General features: G+C 36.1%; 1 protein-coding gene across 1 annotated transcript in view; it reads right to left on the reverse strand.

Annotated features, from left to right (window-relative positions):
- Nucleotides 1–7,130: 7,130 nt before the first annotated feature.
- The window catches only part of LOC131145842 (uncharacterized), a 127,712-nt gene continuing 117,492 nt past the window's right edge, over nt 7,131–17,350 (reverse strand). Inside the window, exon 4 of the mRNA XM_058095021.1 lies at nt 7,131–7,310. Coding sequence (XP_057951004.1) covers nt 7,131–7,310 — 180 coding nt within the window. The remainder of the gene's footprint in view (nt 7,311–17,350) is intronic.

Consider the following 17,350-nt stretch of genomic DNA (forward strand, 5'->3'; position numbering starts at 1 on the left):
AATGTAAGTGTTATAATTGTTGATGAATTTTAGAGTCGGAGAATTTTAAGTTAAGTTGCTCCCCCTAACAATTTGAAGATATGACTTAATTGAAACAAGTTGCTTACACAAATCAAGATTCATTTCATTTTTCCTACAGTGTAAGCCATTCAGTTTAAATCCTTTAACCAAGCCATACTGATGATTTATCAACTATATATTTATTTCTATGGTCATCCCTATAGCCCAAAGATGCATCTTAGAAAATATATTAAGGCATGAACTAATACTCATAACCTAGAACAATCCATATTTATTCATAAACCTTTAAGCATTGGAAATGATGTTCAAGGTTTTTCTAAAAAGTCTCAATATTTCAATAAATGACAGTGATGCATATAAGATCTTTAAGCTCTTTTTCTAGGGATGGAGCTTAGCTCCTCTAACTACCTGATGATTATGCAAGGATGAAACTTAATTTTCAATTAGTTTTCACTCATCCTTTCAAAAATATTTTAACATTAATTTTATCATAATCATATTTAACACAAGGTTTTATATAGGAAAATCCTGGAGAAATTTTGGCAGCATGCCATTTGTATATAGGACATATTCCCATAAAACCTATACCTAATATTCGGTTGTTTTCAACAGATAAATTATATAAAGAAAGCGACAACCTAATATCTACAACTAGCATGCAAATTATATCACCATGCAGGAGGCTTTCAACACAAGCATGCTTTCCAGTAGTTCAATCAACAACTCATAAAAGAAATGAACTATCCAATAAGTGAGATGAACAATAACTAACAATGGCTAGTTATAAGATTAGTGCAGAGTTGTTCTCATGGGAGCATATATACATATAAGCATAAATAAAAAATTTAGAGCATTTTAATGTATATAATCATGAAAGAATATATGCTCCCCCTATGTTATGCACTCAACTCATTTTATGCCTTTTCTTTCATCTTCAAGTTCAATAACCAAGAGTTATAATAGTTTCAATAATTCTAGCTTGGCTTTGAGTTCTTAGGCTTAATGAACCAAAAAGTCACAATGATTATTTCTTTGAGAGTTCTAAGCCTGTATTGCCTCTATTGATATGAATTTTAATGTGTGTGAGAGGCACCAAAGTGGAATGACTTTCAATTTAAACCGCATATGCATAGGTCTACTTGAATTTTATACATTCATCTAGACTGAGACCTAGGCAATTTTATTAGCCATTCAACTCATCTCTAAGTGTGTATAAAGCTCTAATGGGTTTGACTTAGAGTTTGAGAGCTTTGTGTGAGAAGTAAATAGTGAATACTCTTAAAGATTAAACATTTTATTTAAGAGAGTATTCAAAAGTAGGACATTGTACAAGATAAGCATTCTAAAGAATATGTCCTAACTTATTCTGGCAAAGAGCATTGTGGAGGATATGAATAACTAGTAACTAACGCTCTTTGCTGAATGGAATGTATCCTTTAGATATGATCACATTTTTGGAGCAAGGATACGAACCAATGAGAGGGTGGATCTTGACCTGATGTGATCATGGTATGGTAAAGATTTCCTATGGAGGATATAAACTAAAATTAGAAGATTTATAATTTAAGCTCAAAGGGAATTTTTTTATTTAACAATGAAACTTGAATCCCCTAGTGGATTTCTCTAGTTTTAATCAAGAACAAAGATTTTTTTTAATAAGCACCAGAAATATTTGGAATTTATGATCAATAGTTCTTCAAGCCTAGAATGATGGCTTAACATTTTATTAGGCATTTTAGGCTTTCAAGATGAGTTTGAGACAAGACTTTTTAACTTCATTTCCTAAAACTCAAACTTGTGCAATGGACAGAGTATGCTTAGCTTTAGGTATTCATATTTAAGCGTGAGTTAAGAATTTTGAAATTTAAATACAAGGCAAACATGCCATGTCCATTTGGAAGTGAATTTTTATTCAAGCAGCCAATAATTTCATATTTCAACCAATGAATATATGCATTAAGTTTAGATTGGTTATATACTTGGATTTGCAGATTGGCTTGATTTTTCAAGATACTTAGTATGTAAAATTTTAAATAGTTGGCATATACTAAGTTTTTACATTTTCAACTCTAACCACTTCCTTAGCCTTTCGTCAACACTACCCCCTATGGCTAATCCTAAATGCTAAGGAAAAATTATGTGATCATATAATTCCTGTTTGAGTAAATTCTTCCTTGAATTTCAAGCGGTTTGATTTCTTAATTACCTATACCATTTTTCTATCTTTCATTCTTGATGGGTTAGGAGTCGGTGATTCTTTGACTTTCCATACTCATTTGGGTTTCACACCTTTTCTTTTAAACGGGCAATCAAATTTTATGTGCCCCTTCTTTTTACACAAGACACATGTGGTATGAGTGTATGGATTGGAGGAGGTACTAGCTTAATATTTTGATTCTTTTACAAAGTATCCCATTGATAGGTTCTTCGTTTTCTTATTTTCAACTCCATTAAAACCTATACCTTCCTTATCTAAGGTCATCTTTAGTGAACCTAAGAATTTGTCAAAATTTTCTTGACCTCGAGTGAATGTATGGATGATCTTAGACAGGTCTTCTATTTTCTTTTCTAGATCTTGAATTTTTGAGTTTTTCAAGTCTTTGCAAACACTTTGTAATTTTATGAATTCATTGGACATTGTGTTCGCTTGACACTCAAGTTCTGAAATGAGAAGATCCTTTTTATTATAACTTGAAATTTGAGATCTTACAACATTCAAATCATTTTCTAATTTTTCATTTTTGTTTACTAACTGTATGATTTTTAAATCATATTCCCTTTCAACAACAACTTTTGATTCACATTCTTTCAAAGATGCCTCGTACTTGTTTTTCAAAGCAGTATACCTTTTGTTAGCTTTAACAAGTGACTTATGAATTCTAATATATTCAATTTGCAGTTCTTCATAAGTAGGCATGCTTTCATTATCAGTACTATGTCATGATTCAGAATCATATACATCATTTAAACCATCACATGAATCATTTTCAGATTTATCTAATAAACTGGAAGGAGTTAAGATTACCTCATCATTAGTCAAAGTAACAAAGCACGTGTTACCTCCTTCAAGATCCATAGAGCTTGAGTCACAAGAAGAGTTCACTTTTTTTTTAATGGGTGCCCCATATCTCCTCTCAAGTTCAGCCCAAATCTCCTTAACATTACTACATGCCCTAACCTCATATAAAACATTAGAATCCAAACCATGTAGTAAGGTATTCATGCCATCAAAATTTACCTGCACTAAGTTCCTGTCATGATCATTCAATTCATACTCAGATTTAGGAACACTAATACAACCAATAGATTTAAAAGGCACACTATCACCTTAATCAATGACATTCCAAAATTTCCAATTTAAAGCTTTCACATACACCGTCATTCTGAATTTCCATACAGTATAGTTATTACCACAGAATACTGGTGGGTGTGTGACTAATCTTCGCTCACATGCAGGGGATGCACAAACACGAGCCATCACGATCTTTTACTAAATGGCGTTTAAGTCTAAGTTATGAGGCTCTAATACCAATTGTTACTTTTAGTGCAATCCCAAAAGAGGGGTGAATTGGTATTTAAAAATTCCTTCCTAGGTCAATCAGTTTAGCAACAGTATTACACAACCTAAGGGCAGTCTAAGTATATATGAAATTGCAGATATGAAATATTTACAAATATTCAAAGCATACAATGCAATTTCAGTATTTATCAACTCAATGCAATTATGTGTCTATTTGATGCGCAGTATATTCAGCAAGGAAATTAAATCAAGAACACAGTAGAATATAATCTAGGAAATGTAAAAGTGACACCGAATATGATATCGGGGTTCAACCAATCCTTCTTATATCCTCGCCTTGGCACATGCACACAAGGATTACACTATAAGGCTCACTTAACGGGTGGAGCGGCAACTAAACAACTTGGCCAATTAGCACAGGGCTGACCTCAACCTTTACAGACAATCCTTACCGAGCTGGATTACCGCCCCCTCAGGCCACGCCTAGAATAAAACAGTATTTTTCCCAATATAACAAGGTACATTGATTATACCTCTCAGTCAAGCAAATATGTACCAAAAATACAGCACAGACAAATATGCACTCACCAATGATATGGATTTAATGCTCAGGTGAGATCGAATAAGTAAACTCTCTAAGATGTGTGAGTGTATGTATATGTGAGATTTCAACCTTTGATTCAAGATAAGATATTCAACACACAAATGATCAAAGGAAGTTTAACACAATCCAATCAAATATCCCAAGGATATTCTAAATGTAAAGTACAATAGATATTTTGGATTGAAGTTAGAAAAAACAATATCAATGATAATATGCAACTTGTGTAAAATAATATTTTTTCAAATCAAAATCCACAAGCTTGATGAGTCTTGCAATCAAGATGCAAAGACTCACTAGTATAAAGGTATTCCCACTTAAATATCTATTGTTTAAGTCAGGGGGAAAACCCTAGCTAAGAACTCTCAAGGAAAATAATCAATTAACAAACAATGAGAGTTTTAGCAATGTAAAACACTCAATAACACTCTTTGGAACTTGATCTATCAATGGAATAGCAAAATAAAGAGTGTATGGAAGTAGTATTGGTTAAATGGGATTTGAAAATTTGAGAGAGTTTTTCCTTAATGATCTTGCTAATCGATCTTTAATTTTTCAAATGAGAAGATATCTATGGGCAAGGGCAAAATTATGACCATTAGGGACATGTAGGGTATTCTTAAAATAGTTTTAAAATTTTTTAGGAATATTAACCTCGTTTAATTAAATTTAACCCTTGTAAAAAATAATTTGACCCGCGAGATTCAGGTGCCCGACTCAAGGTTCGGTCGCTCGATCAAACTCACTCAAAAATTTACTTTTTAAAGGTTTGGGTGCCCAAAGTAAGGGTCGGTCGACTGAATGAAAGACAGAATGTTTCTATCCGCAGTTCAGGTGCCGGAAGCTAAGTTCGGTAGCCCAAATTGGCCAATTCGGTCGCACGGGTCATATTTGAAGGTGGGATTCGGGAGCCTGGGTTGGTGAAAAGGTGTTAGGTCAGGGATTTGGTCACCTGTGGAAGATGCAATCAAAATATGTTCGACCACCTGAATCCAAGTCAACATGTTGACTTGTTCGATCGCCCGAGACATTTTACACGACTTGGGTTTGGTTGCCCGAACCTTATCTACCTTTTCAATTTATGTCCATTTTATCTCAATTTTGATCCCCTGATTGTGAATGATAATGGGAACTTATTAGTGCATATGCGTTGGGACATAAGGTCTTTTCAAGTATGCCCAAAAACCTAGCGTCGGTCAACCGAAGGGTGCCCTAAGGTCATTCGGTTCCTATGGTCTTGTTGAGCATTAAATCCTCATGCATGCAGATGCATTATTATAGACCATATAAATTTTTACAGACCAATTAAAAGGGATTGCAAATACAATAGAGAATAGGTCTTCATTCTTTTGATTCATCAAATGCCATAAATGAAGCTTGATCTTCATAGTTGGTATGGCTTGCTTAAGTTCCTACCAACAGTGCATGCTAAGGATAGACCTGTTCAAGGAGCTTAGAGCACAGGTGAGAAACATTGGTTTTTTCATAATCAAAACAGGATCAGACTCATAAAGTCAACAAAGTGTGAGATGTTTGGTTTTCTACCCTTCCATATCTCGTATACGGTTTTGCCTATTTTGGATCTGATGATGACACGATTACTAACATAGCAAGTTGTACTCACGGCTTCGGCCCAAAAATATTTTGGAAGATTATGTTCATTAAGCATTGTCCTTGCCATTTCTTGGAGCATTTGATTCTTTCTTTCAACTACTCTTTTTTTTTGTGGATTTTTTGGTGCGGGGAAGTTGTGTGAATAACCATTTTCATTACAAAAGTCTTCTAATTCTTTGTTCCTAAATTCTCTTTCCCTATCACTCCTAATGTGAACAATTGGAATTCCTTTTTTCATTTTGAATTTGTTTACAAAAATGAATAAAGGCATTGCAAGTATCACTTTTGTTTACAAGAAAGATTACCCACGAAAATCTAGAGAAATCATCAACTATCATAAAAGCATATAGTTTTCCACTAATACTTGCAATATCAATTGTTCCAAACAAATCAAGATGAATCAATTCTAATGGTCTTGTTGTGGATATCATTTTCTTGGTTTTAAAAAATGATTTAACTTGGTTTCCATATTGACATGCATCACATACTTTGTCTTTGACATAATTGTCTTTTGGTAAGCCATTCACTAGCTCCTTAGAGGATAATCTATGCAATAAATCCATGTTAGCATGACCTAGTCTCCTATGCCATAACCAACTATTTTTTTTGTTGCAGCCAAGCATCTAACATCACAATTTTTAACATCATCAAACTCAATTGTGTAGATGTTAGATTCACGTTTACCTACTAATATAGTATTTCCATTCAAATCATTTATCAAGCATTAGGTGGATTGAGATATAATATTCAGTCCCTTATCACACATCTGACTAACACTTAATAGGTTATGCTTAAGTGTATCTACAACAAGAGCAACATTTTCAATAGATAAAGAAGAATTACCTATTTTACCTTTGTCGATGATTCTACCCTTAGCATTGTCTCCAAATGTCACTAACCTTTCTTTCTTGTAGGTGAGACAGAGAAATTTTTCGGTGTCTCCTGTCATGTATCTTAAGCAACCATTGTCGGGGAACCATTTGTTCCTTATAGAATTTGTCTTTAAGCAAACCTCATTTTCCTCATCTGCCGTAAAACAAAAGTTTGCAACTTCTTCATTTTCTTCATTGGTTGAAGTTCCGTCCAGTTTGTCCCATCCAGTTGCATTCATAGCTTTGTATTTATTCTTGCCTCCTTACTGGTTGTTGCCTTTGCTTTTGAAGTGTGGGCAATCAACCATTCGGTGTTTGGTCTTCTTGCAGTTATAACATCTTATGCTTGATTCTCCTTTCTCCTTTTGCTTACCAGCCCATTTGTTTAGCAAGAAATTTCTGAATCTTCTTGTCAGGATAGCTACTTTATCATCATTGTCGCACTCTTCTTCTTCTTCTTCTTCTTCTTCTTCTTCCATAATTTCCTTCTTGATTACCATCTTTAAAGCCATGTTGTTGTCTTTTTTGGCTTTTCTATGTCAGCTGCAGCATTCTTCTTCTTGATCTCATAAGTCATGAGAGATCCAACAAGCTCATCAAGAGTGACCTTAGATAAGTCCTTTGCTTCTTCAATTGTCGTAGACTTTGTGTGCCATGATTCCAGTAATGAACAAAGAACTTTCTACACATTATCTTCCATATAATATTCCCTATCAAGTGCTTTCAATCCATTTGTTATAAGTGTAAAACTTGTGAACATGGAAGTTAACTCATCTTCTTCCATTTTAAACATTGTTGGCCTGGGTGTGCGTCCGGACCACTTGTTGGCTCGGGGGTGTGTCTAGGGGGGGTGAATAGATGTCTTTCACGGATATAAAACTTTTTCTATAATTACAAAAATAACTTGGCAAGGTGCAAGAGTATTATATCACAATTTATATTTAAGGCAAATAAAAACAAGCAAACAATGTGAAAGAAGACGGAGAAGAAAAGCTTAACACGGTGATATTAACATGGTTCGGCACCAAGCCTACGTCCACGCCTTGAGACGAACTCAAGGATTCCCCAAATCCATGAAGCATTCCTCCTTCACCAGTAGAGTGGCCTTTACAATCCAGCTGCTCAGCAAGAGCTACAACAAGGTGCTCACTAAGAGTCACCTTACAAAGGCTCACAAAGAACCCTTCAGCACAATAAACCAAAGCAATAAGATACAAATTCAATTGCTCCTTTTTGAGCTCATATTACAAGTCAAAACCTCACACTAGTTTCTTTGTGAATGGTATTTAAAACAAGAGTAAAGAGCAAGAGAGAATGAGCATGAATGGAAACCCTAGAAATAAATGCTCGTTCAATGTGCAAAACCACAAAGTACTTGACTGGATAGAAATGAATGCACAAGACTCATATTAAAGGGCAAAGGGATAAGCAACGTGCTAGAGAGACATTGGGCATTAATGGAGATAAGACATTTTGAAAACTAGCCGTTAATACGCATCAAATGTTGCAAGCAATACGACGTTCGTCGATGATTTCATGCCTTCGTTGATGATTCTTACACATGCCTTCATAAAAAAAAACCCTGTGTTCGTCGAAATCCTTCTCTACTGAATTCAGATAGGTCTCAGTTTCATTCCGTAGACGAGTCCCCTGTGTACGTTGACGAGCCACCACTGTAACTTCGTCGCTGAATCCCCTATATTTTTCGATGAACCCACTCTGAGATTTTAGGTGGTCTCGGTATCTTTTCATCGATGATTCCCCTGTGTATGTCAACAAATCACTTCATTCATTGTATGTCAACAAATCACTTCATTCATTCGTCGACGAATCCCTTGTATTCATCGACGAGCCCCTTTGTTTTACTTTTATAGGAACCCATATGAATGTGCACAAGTTCAAAGTTGGTTTTCATTCAAGTGAAAGTTCCATCTTGTCTAGAATTAATTTTTAACAATTTTAAGATGTCTTGGTTTGATGAAATACGTTTGAAAGCCATTTTGACATCTTATGCAGTTTAAGTGACTCAACATGCATGTGTGAACTCGAAATCATGTTCTAACTTATTGTGAACTATATGCATGTGTTATTTGCTTGTCTCTTGCAAGATACTCTTGAACATACCATATGCACAGGAGTTACAATATCAATCTTACACACACAACCTAACACATACATGCAATGTAAAAATCATAAATGCTTTGCTTGAGTGGTTGAGTTCCGGATGTGTCATATGTTGGACTTTGTTGATGGTCATTTGCTCTTTGCTTGTTCAATACATTTTTTACCCTTATGCTTGCCTTGGAGTTTTCCTATATATTTGAACTGAGTTTGAGGAAAAATGTTAGCATACTTTAAGAACTACTAATGGGTTGTTGTCATCAAAACAAGCTGGAAAGAGAACCCTTAGCCACTTGGGCTAACACTCTCTAAGCGAGCGAGTCGCTGATCAAAGGAGCTGAAGCTGGTTTGGACAGTCTGCTGAAATGCATTATACTTGGCCTCTATATTTGCACAAATTGCATTATACTACACCTCTATATTGTGACGACAAGTAGAAAACAGACGAGTCCCTAAAATGCATGATTTTAGACCCTCACTTACCTTTGTTTATCCTCACTTTATTGTGTATTACCCATTGTTATCATTGCTTGGAGCTATGCAAGGTTTGTTAGTCTTTTTGGGAAATACAGGTTAAAACCAAGGAGTTAGGCATACGAGAAGATAAATGAGTATCAGGTGCATACAAAACTCAAATTCAGAAGTTCAGTCAAGCACCAAAAGCCTCAGATCATCAAAGAAAAGGAAGTCTTTGTCCAACCAAGTGGTGCGACCAACAACACTAGGGGTCACCCAAGTCTTCCATTGTAGACTCCAAAGTTCATACTGAGATCAAAATGCTGCAAGGGTCGACCAAGTGATCGACCATGTAAGACTAAGACGAGATATTGAGGTCTCCTGAGCCCAGAATTACCAAGAGCATCGACCGAGTGGTTGACCAAGAAACCTTGAAGGGCGACTATGTCGAGTTCCTAAAAATTCCTGAGGAGCGAGATCCTACAAGTCTCGACCATCAACTAGACGATCAAGACCTTGAAGCGCGACTTACTCGAAGACATTGAAGATATGAATTCCTAATTTCCCGCGAGACTCGACCATGGCATACACAAGGGGAACATGGGAGGGACTTGGTTGACGGCGATGATCTTCTATGCGAGATATGCTGCACACTTTCCTAAACTGTGAAACAAACTTTGTAAGCCCTAGAACCTATAAATATTCGCTACACGCATGAGCTCTGGGTTCCTTTTTGGCCTCTCTTAGGTTAGTGAGAGACCTAAGATGTCAGTGATAGCCAAGATAAAGTAGGAGTAGATTAGATTTTAATTCCTGTTTTGATTTTTGTGTGAGGTGTCCAATGGCTTGTGACAACTGGCGGCGTTCATGTGCTCTTCGTGTATATTACACGTTCACTCTATTGTACCTTACGGCATTAGTGATAGATGTTCTAAATACTAAAGGTGTTGGCCTAACATGACTTACTAATATTGTTTTGATGATAACAAATACAAGTTAATTTAACAAGTTTTGTTGAAAGTGATGATACTTTAGGAATCAAGTTTTTAAACTCAGGTTCAAATAAACATGAAGCTCATTGCAAAGACTACAAAAAGGGAATAAAATATTAAAGAACATGAGAGCATAAAGTCTAAAAATGATTTGATGAAAGCTTAGAGAATTAAAGCTCAAAGGGTAGATGGACTCAAGCAAATGGAAAGCATGAAGACACCAAGCTTAGATTGTGTTTAAAGTCACAAGAGAGCCTCTATACAAGTACTTCATTCAAATGATGATTTGATTGGATTTGAAGCTCGTTAGGAAACTTATTGACTTAGAGACCATATTTTGAAAAATCTCAGAAAATATTTTTCAAAAGTATTAAATTAATTTGGGGAAATTAAAAGAGCAAAAAAAGTTGGAAACAAAATAAATAAATAAAATCAGTTTTTGCTTTGTCCAAACGACTGACGAAGCATACCCAGGAGACTGACATGAAAATAGACTGATTTTGAGAGAACCTAAGAGGACCCAGGCGACTGACTCATAATGAACCGGTCGACGGACTCCTGGTTGTCTTTGAAAGTCTCAGTGTTTTAATGATCCAGGCGACTGACTCCTTATTTCCAGTCAACTAACTATTCGAGATTTCAAAATTTAAAACATAACGGGAAGTTTCCAAATTTGAGTTTTTGAATTCTAAACGTTATGAAAACTTGGAAACACTACAAAAAAATTGGTTTTTAGCAACAAATTCAATTTTGTCACTAAAAGTTGGCATTAGTGATGGTTTTTAAGAACCGTCACTAAAAGTGTAAGCATTAGTCACGGTTTTAACAGTCGTCACTAATACAACACTGTTAGTGACGTTTTAAAATTGTCACGAATACTTTTGTCACTATAAATTGCGCAGGAAACAATTTTTTACGCGGAAATTATTTCGAATAAATTTTAGCGACGATTCTAGGTTATTAGCGACAAATTTAATCCATCACTAAAAGTCACTTATTAGTGACAGTTAACTAACCGTCACTACTAGTATTTATTAATAAATAAATCAATAATTATTTGATACTATTAGTGATGTTTTGTAAAATTCATCACTAATAGTAGGGTATTAGTGAGTTTAGATTCGTCTCTAATACTTTTTTTATTTAAAAATATTTATTTGATACTATTAGTGATGGTTTGTAAAATTCGTCACTAATAGTAGGGTAATAGTGACAATTTAGATTCGTCACTAATAGCTTTTTTATTTAAAAAATATTAAAAATATTCATTTGACACTATTAGTGATGGTTTGTAAAATTTGTTACTAATAGTAGGGTATTAGTGATGGTTTAGATTCATCACTAATAGTTTTTCTATTCAAAAAATTATTAAAAAAATTTTATTTGATACTATTAGTGACGGTTTCTAAAATTCATCACAAATAGTAGGGTATTAGTGACGGCTTCAATTCATCACTAATAGTTTTTTGTTTAAATATTTTTTTAAAATTATTTGACACTATTAGTGACTGTTTGTAAAATTCGTCACTAACAGTAGGGTATTAGTGACGATTTAGATTCGTCGCTAATAGTTTTTTATTTAAAAATTTTTTAAAAAAATTTTATTTAACACTCTTAGTGATAGTTTAGTGAACTGTCACTACTAGCTTTTTTTGTGTAAAAAAAAATAAAAAAAAATTTATTTCACTTACCCGGTGGGTTCCCCCCCCCCCCCTCCCCCCTCCCAAATCCCCCTCATTTTCCCTTCTTTCCATTTTCTACTTCCCTCCTCCACTCCCCATCCTCTCTCTGTCACAATCTGGTTCGCGATCGACAGTCGCCCGTTGTCGTTGGTCGTTACCGACGCCTATCGCCATTGGCCGTCACCGTCGGCCCACGCAGCCCCAGCCCTATTCACTCCCCATGCTCTCACCATCGCAGCCTGGTTCGTGGTCGTAATTTTCCCGTCGCCTATCGCCATTTGTCTTTGCCCATCGCCGTCGCCCCTTGCCTCATCGTCGTCCCTCGTGGCGCCAGCCCCTGTCCACTCCCTATCCTCTCTCCATCGCAATTTGGTTCACGATCGCCAATCGCCCGTCGCCATTAGCCGTCACCCCTCGCCTCGCCATTCACCCTCGCAGCCCTAGCCTCTCTCCCTTGGTACATTTCTTTCCTTTAATCTCTCATTCACTTTACAAATATGGTTCCTTGCTTCTTCTGCTTTCTTGAAATAAGACATAAGTGGAGGTGATTTATTTGCCACATTTTAGCAATTTTTCTTGGGTAGAAATTCTATTCAAAATAACTAACTAATTTATGAGCGCAAGTTTAGGAGTATGGTTTTAAAACCACAGAGTTGACCCAACTAATAATAGAAGTGTAGAGACCTAGTGAGTTACAACAATTAAATAATAAAATAAAGAGAGGAAAATGAAAATTTAAAGTTTCTTATTAGGATCGTCGATAGGGATACATATCTCGTCAACGATAAATTACCGAGAGGGGTTATTTTAGGGCCTGAAATTCATCGACGATGAATAAGTGTTCGTCGCCGAACTTTCTATTTAGCCTCGTTGACGAAGTGACGTGTCTCGTCAATGAAGTCATTTGTATAAATGGCTCAAATTCAAATTTCAGTAAAGAAAAACAGCATGAAAATCTCTCTTTTTCTCACTCTTTGGTCTCCACCCCTTCTCTCTTGAATTTTGGGCTGAATCTTCGTCGAATCGATGAATCGAAGCTACCATGCTACTCCTAGGAAGATTTCTCCATATCTACTAGAGTGGATCGTTGATTAGGCTTACTTGAGAACCATCCCAAAATTTGTGTATTGATGCAGCATGGTAGGATTGTAGCTTATGCCTCTCGACAGTTGAAAGAGTATGAAAATAACTACCTTACCCACAATCTGGAATTGATTGTAGTGGTGTACGCATTAAAAATTTGGAGGCATTACTTATATGGTGAGAGATGTGAGATATTCTCTAATCACAAAAGTTTGAAGTACTTCTTCACTCAAAAGGAGCTGAACAAGAGACAGAGACGGTGGTCAGAACTTATTAAAAATTATGACTGCACTATTAGTTACCACCCAGGGAAACCAAACGTTGTAGCTGATGCTCTGAGCAAAAATTCAGTGGGACCAACACTAGCACTTATAGAGGTTCAGCATCCGATCTAGATGGATCTGGAGAGACTCGGTGTAGAGTTGGTAAAGAGTGATCCTCATGTATTTATTGCCAACCTGGTAATGCAACCTACTCTAAAGGAAAGGATTAAGATAGCTCAAAGAGATGACACAGAATTAGTAGAGCTGATAGCTAAGGTGCAGGATGGACAGGGAGATGAATTCACTATTTTTGATGAGGAGGCCCTGAGGTTCCATTCCAGGTTATGCGTGCCCGTTGATATGGACATCAAGAGGACGATCATAGATGAGGCTTATAGGTCTTTGTACACAGTTCATCCAGGTAGTACTAAAATGTATAGGGATCTACGAGAGTCTTACTGGTAGAGCAACATGAAGAAGGAAATTACTGAGTTCATATAGCATTGTCTGACTTGCCAGTAGGTAAAGGCTGAGCATCAGAGGCCGACGGGCCAATTACATCCGCTTTACATCCCAGAGTGGAAGTGGGATCATGTATCTATGGACTTTGTAATGGGTTTGCCACCGACACCACATGGTAAGAATGCTATTTGGATGGTCGTTGATAAATTGACGAAGACTACTCATTTCATTCCTATTAAAGTCAACTACTCCATGGATAGACTGGCAGAGATTTATGTTCAGGAGATAGTCCATTCTCACAGTGTGTCAGTGTCTATAGTGTCAAACTGTGACCCACATTTCATGTCACAATTTTGGAGGAGCTTCCAGGAGGCTCTAGGCTCTCAGTTATTTTTTAGCACTGTGTTTCATCCTCATACGGACGGCCAGACTAAGAGAGTGATTCAAATATTAGAAGATATGTTACGGGTGTGTGTGCTAAATTTTGGGGGTAGTTGGACTCATCATATACCACTGGTAGAATTCGCATACAATAACAACTATCAAACCAGTATTGGAATGGCACCTTATAAGGCGCTTTATGGTAGGATATGTCGTTCTCCTCTATACTGGGATGAGGTAGGGGAGCGGTGAGTTGTGGAGCCAGAGCTTTACTATTAAGAGCATACCCTAGGAAAATGCCTTCATCAGATTTAGAATCAAATTTCCCTAGATGCTCATTATCCCTAAGCACAAAGCCTTTACAACCAAAAACATGAAAATAAGAAATATTAGGTCTATGGTTGTTCCACAATTCATAAGGGGTTTTATTAAGTGACAATCTAATCAACACCTTATTCATGACATAAGAGGCAGTATTTATGGCCACGGCCCAAAAATATTTAGGTATTTTATGCTCATTCAACATGGTCCTACCCATTTCCTGTAATGACCTAATCTTTCTTTCTACCACACAATTTTGTTGAGGGGTCCTAGGTGCAGAAAAGTTGTGTGATATACCCTCTAAGTCACAATAATCTCTTATGCCTTCATTTTTAAATTCAGTGTCTCTATCACTTCTTATGTGAGTTATTTTATATCCTTTTTCATTTTGAATTTTTCAGCAAAGCTTAGTAAACTGTTCACATCATTCATTTTTATGTGAAAGAAATAACACCCACGTGAATCTAGAAAAGTAATCAACAATGACAAAAGCATGTGAATTACCACCAAAACTTTGCACAGAATTAAGACCAAACAAATCCAAGTGAAGCATTTCAAGTGGTGTAGAGGTTGATATAAATTTTTTTTTTCATAAAGATAGATTTTGTTTGCTTACCCATTTGACATGCATCACAGATTTTATGTTTCACAAATGATGTTTCAGGTAAGCCTTTTACTAAATCTTTTCTTACCAGTTTTGACAATAAATCCATGCTAGCGTGTCCTAAACGCCTATGCCATAACCAACTATAACCAACTAACTTCATTTATTGTAGAAAAACAAGTTACTTGTTGTGAAGCTAAATTGTCAAAAGTAGTAGTATATAAGTTTTCATGCCAATTTGCAGTGAAACAAATTTTACGATCTGATTTATTTTCAACTATGCATTTGTCATTTTCAAATGAAACCTTATATCCTTTATCATAGAATTGATTAATGCTTAAAAAATTATGCTTCAAGCCATCAAATAATAGAACATTATCAATAATTAAAGAAGGATCCTTACCAACCTTACCTAAGCCAATGACGTGTCCCTCTGCATTGTCACCAAACGTCAAGTACCCTCCATCCTTGGGAGTGATTGAAGCAAATTTTTCCTTGTCGCTGGTCATGTGCCATAAGCACCCGCTATCTAGGTACCACCTATCCTTAGAGGAGGACAATCTCAAACACACCTGCAAGATAGACTAAATAACTGACGCTGGTCCCCAAATTATGTTGGGTCCATAAGGGTTAGTGACTAGATCACCCTTAACTACTCGCACCTTTCTAATTTTTACGCGTCTATTTCTAAGTGGGCAATTAAATTGCATGTGACTGATTTGTTTGCATTTAAAATATTTCATTCTACACTTAGGATCTTTAGGTGGGATTTGAGATTTTGATTCATGAGTGAAATATCCCAAGTAAAGATTAGGATGTCTAACATTCTCAACCCCCTTAAAACCAATACCCTCTTTACTAAGAGAATTTTTTTGGGCTCCAAGTAGTTTTTCAAAATTGTGTTGGCCCTCGGTGAATTTAAAAACAATTTTGGAGCTATCTTCCAATTTTCTCTCAAGCCCAGCAAAAGTCAAATCTTTTTTTTTTTCAAAATCAAAGCATGAGAGGTTTTTGCAATTCCAAACAATTTTGACCAATTTTTGCATTTCTTTTTCAAATCATCATTTTTTTTGGTCATTTTATTCAATAGTTTAGAGACACGACTATATTCAAATTGCAATTCTCTAAAAGTAGGCATGCTATCAGATTCACAATCATCAGAAGAATAATATGAAAATAAAAAGCAAGAAGACGATACCTCATCATCATGTGCCATCAAGCACATATTAGCAACTTCTAAGTCACTACGGTCTGAGTCTGAGTCACTTCTACTCAGTTTATCCCATAAAGTGCTTGTTTTCATAGCTTTCTTCTTTTTCCTAGTACCTTTTTTCAGTAGCGGGCAATCCGGCTTGATATGCCTAACCTTGTTACAGTTATAACATGTATGAGCAATAGACTTATCTTTTATTCTACTCGACTCTCCTTTATCAGATGCAAACTCCCTGTATCTTTTGTATGGTTTTCTATTCTTCCTAAAGAATCTGCTAAATTTTCTAGTTAGCATGGCCATATCATCCTTAGAGTCAAGTTTGCTGCATTCACTAGATGTATTAGTGGAAGTTTTCAATGCAATCACCTTTTTTGCCCTATTATGTTCATTGAGTCTCTCGTTTATATCTAATTCATAGGTAATCAAGGAACCTATCAATTCATCTAGAGTCATGGCCTTAAGGTCTCTACCCTCATAAATGGTCGTGGCCTTTACTTCCCAAAGAGGAGGCAGACCTCTAAGGATCTTCCTAATTATCTCATAAATAGGGTAGGTCTTCCTAATGCATGTAGTGTGTTTATATTGTGTGTGTTAGCTTTGGTGCAATCCCAAGAGAGGGGGTGACTTGGTATTTAAAAATTTTATCCCTTAGGTCAATCCTTTAACAACAGTATTACACAAGCCTAAGGTCAATCTAGTGCATGTAAAATGAATCAATGTAAATATACAATGGAATTTAAACTACAATAAATGATTAACCAAGCATATACAATAAAGCAGAAAAGGAGATGATACCCAGAAATGTTATCGAGGTTCGGTCAAATTGCCTATGTCCCCGCCTTGGTCAATGAGCACAAGGATTACCATTATAGGCTCACTTAATGGGTGGAGCGGCACCTAAACAACCAGGTCAATTAGCACAGGGCTGACCTCAACCTTTACAACCAAGTCAATTAAAGGGCTGACCTTAACCCACACACCTTACCAGGATGGCGCACCTAACTTTCCTAACCGAGTCTAAGCCAATCCGGGACTATTTTAAAGGGCTAATCTCCCTCTTCAAACCAGTTCCTGGAAATACAATAGATTTGAAATACAGTCAAATGGTACAGTAATCGTGCTTTCATGTAAAGCAGATATGTAC

The sequence above is a fragment of the Malania oleifera genome, chromosome 13, assembly GCF_029873635.1.
Source record: "Malania oleifera isolate guangnan ecotype guangnan chromosome 13, ASM2987363v1, whole genome shotgun sequence".
NCBI lineage: Eukaryota > Viridiplantae > Streptophyta > Magnoliopsida > Santalales > Ximeniaceae > Malania > Malania oleifera.